This window comes from Polypterus senegalus, chromosome 12 (genome assembly GCF_016835505.1).
Source record: "Polypterus senegalus isolate Bchr_013 chromosome 12, ASM1683550v1, whole genome shotgun sequence".
In the NCBI taxonomy this organism is placed as follows: Eukaryota; Metazoa; Chordata; class Cladistia; order Polypteriformes; family Polypteridae; genus Polypterus; species Polypterus senegalus.
In genome coordinates, this window is record NC_053165.1 from 3,425,998 (window position 1) to 3,440,996 (window position 14,999).

General features: G+C 45.8%; 1 protein-coding gene across 1 annotated transcript in view; it reads right to left on the reverse strand.

Annotated features, from left to right (window-relative positions):
* Positions 1 to 7,564, reverse strand: part of lrig1 (leucine-rich repeats and immunoglobulin-like domains 1) — an 86,664-nt gene extending 79,100 nt beyond the window's left edge. Inside the window, exon 1 of the mRNA XM_039772188.1 lies at positions 7,479 to 7,564. Coding sequence (XP_039628122.1) covers positions 7,479 to 7,549 — 71 coding nt within the window. The 5' untranslated portion in view covers positions 7,550 to 7,564. The remainder of the gene's footprint in view (positions 1 to 7,478) is intronic.
* Between the last annotated feature and the right edge of the window lie 7,435 nt (positions 7,565 to 14,999).

Sequence of the window (14,999 nt, forward strand, 5' to 3'; positions counted from 1 at the left end):
GAAGAAAAGATGCAGCCAAAGAATAGAACAGGATCAAACAAGGGGCTTTGGTCTCAAAAGTGCAAAAATATTTAAAATTACCCACAAGGGAGAGGATAAACAACAAACTCTGGCTTGTGCAAAAAAAAAAAGGCCTGCCAAAGGAATCTTTATAAAAGTGTCACTTATTAACAAAGAATGTAGAAAAAATTAGCAAAATATTCCAAAAAAAGCAAAAAGATTTTCCTAAGTCGCCATCCACAGTATCCAAGTTCCAATACAGCAATCCAAGGGCAGTGCAATTCAAAATTAACAAGAAGGCAAAACTTACCAAGGCAGCTCTCAGTTCCATTAAAGTGCACTTAAATGAATCACAAGGAACTCACTTTCCCAGCATGCCTTTATAAGTCTCGGGGTGGTCCCTTAACAGTGATTGATTGGGGGCCCCGCCTTTTTTGGGGGTCCTCCCACAAAACACAAGAACCATAAGAGAACAAGATTACACACAGTGAAACCAAATAATAGATACATAAAATATTTATTGAAATTAATTCATTAAACCCTGATAGACCAGACAAAGAAGAGCACTTTCAGACCTATTTGTAACAGGGTGCTTTAAAGTGCCTTAAAATGACCAGTCTGACTTTGCCACCCCTTTAATATACAAATCTGGTGGTCTCCCACAGACATCCAGACCTTGAACACTACACAGGCCTCAGGAGTGCATCCTTCTTGTGAAAGCAGGCCAACTTAAAGCAGCCTAACATTTAACAATCACCAAACAGGACACACCTATACACAAATGTAACCCCCCACTCTGACAGTTGGTGGGTGGGCATCCCAGTGTATAATGTCATTAAAATAAATGCTCCCCCCAACCCATGCCCCCCAGTACATAAAGTGGCTGGGTAGGGTTGAGGCGGCAGCAGGATCTCACTTTCACTTTGACCCTGGCAAGGCTTACTAGTCTGACCAACTCATCTACTTGTACAATTAGTCCTTAGATAGACCGACCGACCGACCGACCGACCATGTCATTTCTGGCTCCTCTCCATAATAACCACTTCCTCTGCCCCAGTTCTAGGTGTCTCTTCTCATAAAGGCTGACTTTGCATTGTTCTTAGGTTGCTATATTCTACACACCATATTGAACTCCAATGAAGAGAAAGAAAATGTTAGGAGGAAATATCTAAGGTGGAAGAGGAAAGGACCCCATACAGGCTGTTGTAAGACGCAGCACCATGAAGGTGACCCCAACAATTCCACTTGCACTGTTCCTGGTCTCCTCTAGCTGACCCAATGTTTGTAATGGGGGTCTATGGGAAACTGATTCACACTTCACCCACTGCAGAGGCAACCTAGGCAGTAGATGTTGGTTTGCCTGGCTTCGAAATTAAGTATGGAGAGTCAAAAAGAAGAAGAAGAAGAAGAAGAAGAAGATGTGTTTCAACACGCTGCACATAGACGTGTCTGGGCTCTGTCACTTGGCACACAACTCAGACATTTTTGGTTGACTTCATCAGCTGCTCAGCTTCTTCTCCTGAATGGAAACAGTCAAATATGTGCTGGTCATGCAGTGAGTGTGCCTAGGGAGTAGTACAATGGCCAAGAATGAAATGAATCAATGTAGATTTGGTATTTGTGACAGCCTGAGGTCATTAACCTGATGATATTTAAGATGGAGGTGCTCCATCAGTAGCATCCCAAACTTTTGGATTGTTGTGTGTAGTTAGCGATTTACTTCAGCTTTGGACCAGAACATTGTGTGGAATTTTTGACTTTGATTTTTGATATGTTTGGCTTCTTTGACTGACACTTGTTTTAAGACTAATGATCCCCTGGTCCATTTGTTTCAATTCGTGCCCTTGTGGCATGCCAATTTCCAACTCTGCTCTGCAACAGCCATGCCAGCCAAACCCTTTTTAATTCATTTGTAACTTGCTTACATTTGGTTTTCCATAAAAAATATACAGAACGTATAAGTTTTTGGCTTTAAAGTTGTGAAATTTTCAAGTTATTTTGGTGACATAATCATGGCACCATTTTGTAAATATCTGTCTGCCGTGATCACTGCCATTTTGATATATTTTCATTCTATGAGTCATCAGATCAAATAGCAGTGCATGCGACGTCCCCATTGGAGCACTATTTGAGATGGCATCATGCAGCACATGGTGAGCAAGCTTCTGGATTTATGATCATGTCCTTGAAACTCACTTAACAAAGATTTTGTTAGGGAATGGTTCATTTATATACGGTAAAGTAAAATAAATGATCATGACTGGAAGATGTGGAGGTTGGGACAGCCTAAGATAAATACCAAAAATCAAATACCGATCTTTTACACAAACTAGAGCATGATCAAGAAAAATCTGAGTCAACATTCAAGGCAAGGATTCATCCACTGGAAGTAATAAAAAGTAAGTTTCTTTTATGAAAGTGATAGGAAAAGGACAGCGTCACAAACGAGTACCTCACTAAGAATTCTGAGAATAGTCAACAAGGGAAACAACGTGTCTCAAAATGACGTCACAGCAAAAATGAAAATAAAGTTGACCTTTTGACAGATCCACCAAAATAGACTTCAAATTCAGAATTCCTTGGCATTCCAAACCCCATCAGAACAATACGGTTACGGTTTTTCGTCCCTTAGCATTGTAAACTCAACTCTGATTTTTGCCCAATGTTTCAGTTTTGTTCACAGGCTTGTTTTTACATTCACACTGCAACTCAGTCCCCACTTTTTCATTCACATGTGGCACATCATGGAATCAGAACATTTCAGTTTCCATATGTGCTGCTGTATTCAATACACATACAGAGTATTCAGAAAGTATTCATACTCCTTCACTTTCTGCACACTTTATTGTGTTGTAGATTTAAATTTAAATGGCTATATCCGAGATTTTTGCCCCTCAGTCTCCACTCAATAGCCCATAATGACAAAGTGAAAACATGCGTTCAGAAAGGACTGCGATTTTTTTTTTTTTTAAATCAAAATCTGAAATCTTTCCTTCATTACGTGACAATTTGTTTCCTGTTTTCCACAGACGTTTTTCACATGACCCACATCACACAGCACTGACCATAACAGACCAAACCTGGGCAGCCTTTCCAAACACAGGAACTGCTTCATGAACTCTGAGGGTGGGCGCACCCACTTGGTGCCCCGCATTCGCCCAAGTGTTTCTACCCTTCCGGCTGTGACATCTAACAATATATTCACCTGCAAGTACAGAGATCTTGGCATACTGGCTGGCACGAAAAAGGACAGAGCCAGTGGTTTCTGAATTCAAAAGAAAGAGTATTGCAAGCAGAGCACGGCATGTTGGTTTTGGAGTGGCACCAGTTTTATTCAGCCATCCCCTAATGTTGTTTCTTCCCCCTTTTGGAGCGTCTCCTCGTGTGGAGGGAAGAAGCTGTCGGCAGAACAAAAGGCCCAGCGTGGCACGGGACTCCCCGCCGCGCCTCTGCTCTTCTTGTCACTTATGACAGGCTGCATAAAGGGATGATTAGTTTATTTGATGCTTCAGAATGGAAATTTGCATGGTGTGATGAACTGGCTGAAAACACAGACTCGACTAAAGCCTTGGCTGACAGCCCAAAGAATGAACCGACATCTTTTTGGCACTTCAAAGGGTGCGCATTAATGAGTGCCAAGCAAACACGTTTACAAAGAAAAAAAATGCCAAGTTTGTACAGTGAGGCCATTTGGGCAGCATGTGAATCCTACAGACATGAGAGAAATGTGAGGTGTCAGCGGGACTGGGACAGAGCTCTGTGCGTGTGTGTGTGTGTGTGTGCCCTCTGTGGGCATGGGTAAGCCTGCTTCCATCGATGCCTCTCATTTGTTGTCTTGTCGTGGGTTTACCAGAATGTTTTTGCTTTGCCTTAGAATTGTAGGGTAGATGGATGGTGGCGGCTCAAGCAGCTCACGTGGTTGATGGCTGCTGCCTTAAAATAAAAAGTCCATCCATCTTTATTTTATACAAGGAGCTTCAGACACAATTCATGGAAATAAACCTTAAAATGATGTCAGTCCACTGAACACAATCAGTCTCAAGCTTGAGGTGCCAAAAATAAAAAAAACACTAATGAGCCTGTGACTTAATGGTGGATGCACAATCTATAAGGGATGGCAGTCTGTCACAAGACACACTCTGGGCCAAATAAGAGCCAACTGAACCTTAACCCCAGTCCCTGGAACTACAAGGCAGCAAGACTACCCACATTCTTAAGTTCATAATCATTTCTAGAATAAAAAAATTGTACAAAAGGGCAAGAGAAGACCATATGGGCCTCACCAGGTCTCCCAGTATAGCCCACCCATCCGTTTACAGAAATGTCATTAGATGTTTTCATAATGGATTCCAAGAACAAGGCAGAGATGAAATGCAAGTGCACTGCAACGCTCCATCACACACGTCCACCCAGCTCACCTAACCTACAGGAACAAGGGGAGAACATGCCAGCTTCACACTGGCGAGTCTTAATTCACAGCTTCAACACAGCACATGAGAGTCGGGGTGAGACCAACATAGCTGAGGCTCATGCGAGATACACGGAGACAACATGCTGACTCCACACACACAACAGGAAGCTCCTGTTCTGGGGATTGCTGAGTGCTGCCTAGCCTATCCTGACACCATTTTTTTGAGGAGTCCATCCTCTTCCGCCCATCCGAGTTCGGGTCGCGGGGGCAGCAGCTTGAACAGAGAGGCACAAACTTCCCTCTCCCCGGCCACTTCTTCCAGCTCTTCCGGGAGAATCCCAAGGCATTCCCAGGCCAGCCGGGAGACATAGTCCCTCCAGCATGTCCTGGGTCTTCCCCAGGGTCTTCTCCCGGTTGGACGTACCTGGAACACCTCACCAGGGAGGCGTCCAGGAGGCATCCTGATCAGATGCCCGAGCCACCTCATCTGACTCCTCTCGATGCGGAGGAGCAGCGGCTCTACTCTGAGCTCCTCCTGGATGACTGAGCTTCTCACCCTATCTTTAAGGGAAAGCCCAGACACCCTGCGGAGGAAACTCATTTCAGCCGCTTGTATTCGTGATCTCGTTCTTTCGGTCACTACCCATAGCTCATGATCATAGGTGAGGGTAGGAGCGTAGATCGACTGGTAAATTGAGAGCTTTGCCTTACGGCTCAGCTCCTTTTTCACCACGACAGACCGATGCAGAGCCTGCATCACTGTGGACACCGCACCGATTCACCTGTCGATCTCACGCTCCATTCTTCCCTCACTCGTGAACAAGACCCCAAGATACTTGAACTCCTCCACTTGGGGCAGGATCTCTCCCCCAACCCTGAGAGGGCACTCCACCCTTTTCCGGCTGAGGACCATGGTCTTGGATTTGGAGGTGCTGATTCTCATCCCAGCCGCTTCACACTCAGCTGCGAACCGATCCAGAGAGAGCTGAAGATCACAGCCTGATGAAGCAAACAGGACATCATCATCTGCAAAAAGCAGTGACCCAATCCTGTGTCCACCAAACCGGACCCCCTCAACACCCTGGCTGCGCCTAGAAATTCTGTCCATAAAAGTTATGAACAGAATCGGTGACAAAGGGCAGCCCTGGCGGAGTCCAACTCTCACTGGAAACGGGCTCGACTTACTGCCAGCAATGTGGACCAAGCTGTGACACCGGTTGTACAGAGACCGAACAGCTCTTATCAGGGGGCCCGGTACCCCATACTCCCAGAGTACTCCCCACAGGGACACGGTCAAACGCCTTTTCCAAGTCCACAAAACACATGTAGACTGGTTGGACAAACTCCCATGCACCCTCCAGGACTCTGCTAAGGGTGAAGAGCTGGTCCACTGTTCCGCGACCAGGATGAAAACCACACCGTTCCTCCTGAATCCGAGGTTTGACTATCTGACGGACCCTCCTCTCCAGGACCCCTGAATAGACTTTTTCAGGGAGTCTGAGTAGTGTGATCCCTCTGTAGTTGAACACACCCTCTGGTCCCCCTTTTTAAAGAGTTTTTTGAGGAGTGTTGGCAGAATTCATTTGTAAGGATTTTTTTTCATGTGCTTTTATTATTCACTTATTTATTGAAGTATTTAAACTCAAGTGCACTTTTTGGAATTGCTGAACTATGCATGTAGTAACTGCACTTTTTGTACGCTGCCCCTGCCGTCTCTGCCTCCCTTATTAGAGTAACTGTGACAAGAACAGGCAATTCAGCTCAACAGCTCACCTCACGCCTCCAAAACAAGACCAAGTTGAGATCTGAAGGTCTTTAAAGTCCTGCTGTCCACCATACAACTTGTCTGTCTGTGTGTATCGTTTCATTAACCCTCAGTCTCGATAGTCAATGCCACCGAGATCCACTTAAAGGGATCCTCCACCCCAAGTTGACACAGTTTTCATATGTTACTCACCCCATGAAGTTTGTAGTAACAACGGGGGAAAAAAGATGTGATCTTGTGCTTTAATGGAGGACATTGATAACAAAGTGTCAGATACAATACAAGTCTAAAACAACAGCAAAACGTTTGTGAAACGTTCTCCATTTCATGTCACTTAATCCACACGTCTGGTCGCCCACTGATACGCTTACAGCATCCCACATACATGTATTTGTAATAAAAATGTTGTTAAACAATGGCCGCTGAAACGGCACGTAGTCCACAAACAGGGCTGGCACTTTTGAATTGAAGAACCACCTCTGCGACACCTCGTGAAGTATAAAACTGTAAGACCCTGGACAGAAAACACAAGAATGACTAGGGGGCAGAGAGGACACGGCCAGATCAGGACCGTCCCGTCGGCCAACTAATTAAACAACTAAATAGAGAAATTGGCAGCACGGTGGCACAGTGGTAGTGCTGCTGCCTCCCAGTAAGGAGACCCGTCTGGGTTCGCTTCCGGGTCCTCCCTGTGTGGAGTTTGCATGTTCTCCCCGTGTCTGTGTGGGTTTCCTCCCACAGTCCAAAGACATGCAGGTTTGGTGCATTGGCGATCCTAAATTCTGCTTGGTGTCTGGGTGTGTGTGTCCTGCGGTAGGCTGGTGCCCTGCCCGGGATTTGTTTCCTGCCTTGCGCCCTGTGTTGCTTAGGACTGGCTCCAGCAGGGCCCCGTGCCCCTGTGTTAAGATATAGCGGGTTGGATAATGGATGGATGGATACAGAAATTCTACTTGCTCTTCATTGTGCTCAGGGCCTGAAGTTGACCATTCAAGTGTTTCCAGCCATCCAAACACCAGTCACCGAAACTCAAAACTGCTTGGCTTCATGTTTGTGAACACTGAAACAATTTATTTTAAATCAGATGCTTAGGCTCGTTCACTCTCCACTGATAAAACTACGCGAACCCCAAGTTCATCAGCGATATCCTCCATTGATGCGCTTTATACACACGCTTGACTGCTGCGTTACGTCACACCACACGTGTGTCTGTAATTATCACGAACCTCACAAATTAGGCACATTAATACTAAAAACATTTGTAATAATATAAAAGAACGTAATATCCGCACGTCGACTGGGTACCTGCTGCTGTCATGCCGGGCGGCGTTCAGCGCTTCCAGCCAGTTGATTGCCAGCGAACTCTCTAGAATCATCCACGGCTTTCCAGGGGCCGCGCACCCCTTATTTCGAGGGAGAGGACAGGAGGTCAGGTGTTTCCGAAAGGTGACCAGGTGGAGCGGCCTGTGTGAGGAGGAGGAGGAGGAGGAGGAGGAGGAGGACCGGCTGTCGACGGAGGACGAAAAGGCGGGAGCCCTGATGATCCACGAGCGGGAAGAGGAATCGCGCCAGACGTAGGGCCAGGTGAGTTGTGCACGCATGCGCAGGTGGCCACGCGCGACTTGCCCAGGTGGTTAGCAGCCGCAGGCTTGATTATGTTGTTGTTTTGGGTGGCGTTCCGCATGGTCCCTAATAGCGGGGAGGATTAGCGATCTGCTGGTACTGAGTTGGGATGTTAAACCCGAAATCCTGACAGCGCCGTCTGAGCCAGAGCACCACACGTCACCGCGGGTCTACGCCGGCAGGTCTAGAATGGAAGTTAATGTGAGATAAGCAGTTAAGATTGGGGGTCAGCGTGGTTACCCCGTCAATCTGTCCGACTGTGACGACAAATAAATGTTTATTAACAAACGGCTGGTCTGGACATGCGGTGATGTCACTTCCGCTCTGAAGCAGTGGGCGTAGACCTGCAGTGACGTCAGGTGCTGTGGCTCTGCAGGTCGACACGTCTGAGGGATCCAACCTGCCCGTCCTGCGTGGTGTGTGTGCTCGCCTGTCTGTCTTGTTCCCGTGTTAGTTACCGTTTTACCCGATGAATGAGAACTCAGACATCAGAGTGTTCACAAGTCGGAGTCTCTCTGTGTATAAAATGCCACTCGCTATATTTTGCCACCTTGGGCAACTGCCTAGTTCACTTTAATGGTAGAGCTGGCCGTGCTGACGTCAGACATACCAGTTTGACAGAATATATCAAAATGGTGAAGTGAATGAAAAGTTGAAAAGGCTCTATTGTTTCTTTAATCCATCCATTTTCTAAACCCACTTATCCAGGGCAGGAATAAAGGGAAGCTGGAGCCTATCCTAGAAAGCATCAGGTGCAAGGCAGGAGCAATCCCAGGCCAGGATGCCAGCCCATGGTATGGTGAACACAGACACACATATCGGAGGGGCCAGGTGAGCATTGCCAGTCCAGCTAACCTGCATGTCTTCTGAACTCCTTTAATATTCTGCCACGCATTCTTTTTTCATTTCAGGCATTGTGGTGCAGCGGTTAAGGCTTTGGACTTCAGACCCTGCAGTTGTCGGTTTGAATCCCACCACTGACACTGCGTGACCCTGAGCAAGTCTCTTCACCCTCCTGTGCTCCAACTGGAGAAAGAAAAGCAATGGAACCAACTGTATTTCAAATGCTGTAAGTCGCTTTGGATAAAGGTGTGGGCCGAATAAATAAAAATAAGGAAGTGTGTATATAGCTACAAGTACAATAGGTGGGCAAACAAACGTAAAAGATCTGGGGCCATGAACAGAACTTGTGTACTTTTTCACAATTTCAAAGTCTGAAATGTGTTATCATAAGTGAGATTTAGGTTATATTGTGCCTTTCTATTATGAACAATTAATAATAATAAGTTACATTTATTGAGTGCCTTTCACAAATCCAAGGTTATTTTAAATACAGAGTAAAAAAAATTAGTGATATGTGACTTGGGATGTGATGGAAGTACATATATAGCAGTATGACTGTTGTTTTTTTTTTTTTTTATGGCACCCTACCCAAAGCCCAAATGTTCAACTCTACCCATGACATTTTGCCTTGGTTAATTTTTTTTTTGCTATTTTTGCCTCATTTTCACCTGCTTTGCTAATTGTGTTCATCTTGAACTACGCTCTTTGTATGAAAATGTGTCCTAGAAATGTAGTAGTTGACGTTGCTGTTGTTACCAAGTTCAGGGCGGCTGGTATCCATCTCCGCAGCAGGTGCAAGACAAGAGCCAACCCTGAACAGAACCCTCATTTGTCATTGGGCACCCTTCTTCATTCTGGGCCATTTAGAACTGAAAGAACGCAGACATCCTTTATTTGACATTGCACCTGGACAGGGTGCCATTCTCAAACATTAAAGCTTCAGTTGCCACCCTAGCCTTTAGAAACTGACAGAATTTTTTTCAGAGCCTCTCCTTTGCTCATTTATTTTGTTGTTTTGTTTGAATCCTTTAGGCCACCATCTGTTGTGAATGGCAGCTTGGCATTCAGAGGCTCTGAAGCTTAAAAAAAAAAAAAAAAGTTCAGTGTGTCAAAAAAAGCAGTGGCAGCAGGCCTCCCTCAGCTTCATGGGTATCAGGTGCTGAGGTCCATTTGAAGGCCCTTGTGATTTATGGAGGTGGGTCATTAATTCCTGAGTTGATAAAGCTTTTAAACCAGCACCTGTGTCATCTGACCCACTACACTATCTGCGATACCTTCACTGTTATCACTTTAATTTAATATTGTTCTTTATCAGTATACTGCTGCTGGAGTATGTGCGTTTCCCCTTGGGATTAATAAAGTATCTGTCCATCTATCTACAGTGCAACCACGTGGCAGCTCTACCACATTCTTTTTATGTTGGGCATTGGCCATGGGTGCAAAAGGCTCCATACATCTGGCAGATCTTTAGCTTTCCACGTGACAGTGGCCTCTCCATACCTGTGTGCCAAGCCGGGAGATGGCACTGGTGTGGAGGCTGCCATGTTATGATAGCCAATAAGGGGCACTGGCAGCTAAGACACTTTATCACCTAGGGCTTGATGAAAAGGCAGAAATGTTACAAGTGAAAAGAATAAAAGGAGCCGGCAGAGCTGGAAAACCGGCAAAGGTCAGAATACCATAAGCGGGGAAAGACCAGAGTCATAGTCACGGGAGATACATGAGGGGTCCTGACATCACAGTCTCCTTGGAAGTGCCTTGTACAGTAGACACGCAAAGTATTTTCTTATGCTGAGGTCTGTTGCTTAAATCATTTACATTTATTTTTGTTCACTCATCAAGCAACACTCAATGCCCCAGAATCATAAAACAAAAAGAGCATTTTTAGGAATTTTTTATTACAAATATTCAGACCCTTTACTGATGCCAATTCCACCCAGGGGTCGTCTTGGGTCTGTTATGACAAGCTTGGCATCCCTGGATTTGGGGATTTTTTTTGAGATTCTTCTCTGCAGATCCTCACAAGTTCTGTCCAGTTGGATCGAGACTGTCGGTGGGTGGCTAATGTCTGCTCTCTCCACAAATGTTCGATTCTGTTCAAGTCAGGGCTCTGGCTGTGCCACTCAATGACATCACTAGAGTTGTCCCAAAGCCAATACTACGTTGGCATTGCTTTGTCCTGTTGGAAGGTGAACCCTTAGTCCAGTCAGAGGTCCAGAGCGCTTCATTAAGAATATTTCTGTACTTTGCTCCTTACACTGCCACCACCATCATGGTTCACTGTGTGGCAGACAACTGGAGGCAATGCCCAGCCAGGACGCCTGGAAGGACCTGGAAAGGGACTATACCTTCCCTGGGCCACGAGTGGGCAGCCGCCCTGGTTTGTATGGGAGCCACGGGAATGGAGCATAGAAGCTCAACCCTATTGGGGCTCGTGGTCACCTCTGGGGGGTGCCCTGCAGGATTGTCGAGCCCTAGACGTCAGCACTTCTGCTACACCCGGAAGTGCTGACAGAAGGAATTCCAGGGACACCCGGAGTGCTTCCGGGTGCTCATGTGGCACTTCCACCACACCAGGAAGTGCTGCCGGAAGATCGTCAAGGAGCACCTGGAAAACATCCTAGTGCTTATAATAGAGGCCAATTTTCTCCACTTGGGAGCCGGAGTTGGGAGGAGGAAGATGAAGCTTGGGAGGAGAGGAGTAAAGGTGGAAGAAATACAAAGAGTGAAGGAAGGAAGGGACTGACTTTAGACAGATTAGAGCACTGTGTTGTGTGCAGGACATTTTTGTAAATAAATAGTGTGTGTTTTTTGGACATTCAGCGTCTGTCTGCCTGTGCCTGGGGGATGACCTCTCACAACTGTTAGAATATTATTGCACAGGTGATGAATGGTGCTTGCTGTCCTCAAGACGTGACACTAATTTTGGTTTTGTCAGACCAGAGAATCTCGTTTCTCATAATCTGAGAGTTCTTTACATGCCTGTTAGCAAACTCCATGTGGGCTTTCAGATGTGGCTACTCAGCCATAAAGCCAACATTAATGGGGTGTTACAGTGAGGGTCGGCCTTCTGCCATCTCCACTCCAGGTTCTCCAGAGCTCAGCCACAGTGACCATCGTGTTCTTGGTCACCTCTCTTTCATGGCCGTCTCCCACGAGTACCCAGTTTGGTTAGGCAGCCAACTCTAGGAAACGTCATGGTTGTTCCAGACCTCTTCCATTTAAGAATTCTGCAGGCTACTGTGCTGTTGGGAACCTTCAGTGCTGCAAGAGTTTTTTTTGTAGCCTTCCTCAGATCTGAACCTCAACACAGTCCTATCTCTAAGCCCTGCAGGCATTACTTTTGACCTCATGGCTTGGTTTTTGATCAACTGGTGGACCTTCTCTATTCAGGTGTGTGCCTTTCTTAATCAATCCAATGAGCTGTGCTGACCATAGGTGGACCCCATATAAGATGTAGAAACCTCTAAACGATGATCACTGGATGTACTGGAGCCAAACTTCACATGTCACAGCAAATGATATTAGTACTTGTGTTACTGTGTGATTTTGTTTTATTTTTATTTAATTTACCATCATTTCTAAAATCTTTTTTTGACAGTCATTCTGGGGTGTTGAAAGATACATTTGGTCACCATAGTTGAGTGATTTTGGCTCACTAGATATAACACAGTTGCTCACTCCAAGGGAATAAGTGCTGGCCCATTGATAAAATACATGTAGGCACCATAGGTGTCTCAGCCCAGCTTACCAAATCCTACATTAGATCAGGCTGGCAGGGTGAACAAGTGCTGGTCAGCTGATCAAAGAGATTTGGTTACCACAGGTGAGTGACTTTGGGACTCCAGACCTTACACAGGTGGTCACTCCAGGTGAGCAGGTACTGATCTGATACATTTCATCACCATAGGTGACTACACCCAGCTCAGCAGATCCTATGGTAGGTCAGGCCAGTGACTGTCGGCTAGCCAGATACATTTGGTCACCACACGTGACTGAATCTGGGTCACTAGATCTTACAAAGCTCTTCACTTAGTCATCAGGTCATGCCAGGTAACTGACTCTGGTCAGCAGATTTCGTTCCCCAGGTGACGTGTCTGTCCTTACTCACCCTCACTCCGGCATTGTTTCATTGTATCCTCATTTAACAAAAGGCAAACACAGAGTGCGATTGTAAAATCGTCCAAAAGTGAACTCAGCAGGTCTGGCCTAATACTTGGAGCACTGGGACCCACTCACGCTGCCACCTCCTGCAGCTGCGAGGACCTTCACTAATCGATGCAATTAGTCAGGCATTTCCTCCGCATCTCATGTTCGGTCAGGAGAGGACATCTGCCAGCCAGAATGGGCATCGCTTGCTCCGGGGCCCTGGCGTAGTGAACGCAACATGAGATGACAAGTACTGTTGAGCCTGTAGAGATGTTTCTGGATTGTTAGAAATGCTTTGTGACTCAGAGCCTCGTCTTCACTTCAAGGTATTAAAGCCCACCCCTCCCCAATCCCCCCGATCGTAATGAAGACCATCTGCAGGATGTCTGAGGACCAACCAGGCTGCAAAACAAAAGCAGCTTTTATTGTTCTTTTGTCTGGAAAGATGCTGGGCCACGGCTCTGAGGAGATGAGGCACAGCAACTCCCGCCAGGAGTCATGAGGAAAGACTCGAGCCCTGGGTGAAAAGCATCACTGGGTGACTCCTGACTTGGGCACGAGCAGCTTGGCAGGGTTAGAGATCAAACGATCGGTCTAAGACCCCAAAGGGACAGGCAGAACATAAATATGAGCTGACATGAGGGAGTGTAGGGTCAAGTCAGCAGACATGAGACCTCAGGCGCACTGGGCAGACTTTAGCTGCTGTGTGGACGCCAAGGTCACTCCACTCCTGCCTTACCACCAGTCTGGCGATGATGAAGATTAACAAAATGATCCGGACCACTAGAGTCGTTTATGACACTCCACCCACCCACACGTTCAGTTCTGTGTCTGGTACTCACCTTGTGGAGTTTGGAGTGATGGCCGAGAAGGTTTTATAATCTCTTTTTCTTGGAGATAACAAAGTTCCTTATGCAAGGGGCTTTAATGAGGAGCCACACTGAATAACAGAAAATGACATCAAAGCATCCATGAAACAAAATCTCACCCCAGCATTGTCACATGACCAGGTCAGTGTCCAGTCGTAAACGTTTGAGATGTGTGTTTTAAATACACCATTATCAGAAAATCTTCTTGTGCCTGACAGTGAAGCACACACCACTGAGATCAAGCTGTTGAATCGAAGACCTTCTGTTCACGTCAAAAAGGGATATTTGTAGAAATAAGTGGTGGCCAGGGAGCCACTTTTTAAAAATGTAAAATAAAGGAAAATTGTGTTTTTGATATGTACATTTTAATTCTCCGACACGTTTTCAGGAACATTTTAGACTCCAATAATGAGGAATGACTGTTGTGGCCTTTGGGTGCCATCTTGCAGTTCCCCCAACCCAAAAGAAGGGCAAAAATATGGGCACAGTGGTGGCTCTGTGCGCGGGTGTCTGGAAGGTTGAGATCTCATCACTGCCAGGAGGGATCCTATTCTGTTGGGCCTTTGACCAAGGCCCTTAACCTGAAAAATTGCTCCAGGTGCTCTGTACAATGGCTGACCCTGCGCTCTGACCCCCCAAAAAGCTTATGCGAAAGAACAACTTCCCCTTGGTGATTAACAAAGTATATAAAAAAAAAAAATACAACAGATGAGGGTAGTGGGGCAAAAGAAAAAGGACTCCTTCCTTCCACACCTTTTACCTTTCTCCCTTTTTACTTTCTTGCGTATGAAGTATAGCGAAAGTATTGTAATCGTCCAAAAATTTGATTTCGAGATTTTGATGAATCTCGAAGTTTTAGACTTCCCCGAGTCCGAAAATACCATTTTTGTAATTATGCCTGTGTTTGTGTCTATGTGTGTGTGTGTGAACATGATACCCTGAGTACACTTTCAGTTACGTCAACTACAAGTATTACATAGGTACAGAACGTCGATTCTGCTAACCTGAAGTGTTACTTTGCCTGTTGTTCATGCAGCTGCAGAGTCCAATTTATTCAACTTTACTTTTATAATAATTGTTCGATATATTATTAATTTGATTTGTCATTGGTGGTTCTTTAATGTACATAATATAAAAATACAATCCTTGTCTTGCGGTTCACCCCTCAAACATCCATCCCCATATCTGAGTAAACGAGAAAGCACTCCCAATTATTTTTCTTCCTCATCGTCCTGCCACTTAAACTCTTGTCCACTCCACCCCAAGTTACGTTTCCCGGAGCAATGGCTTCTGGCCTTATTTCTGTACTTACTTACAAAGTACTTACTTACAGCTCACATCC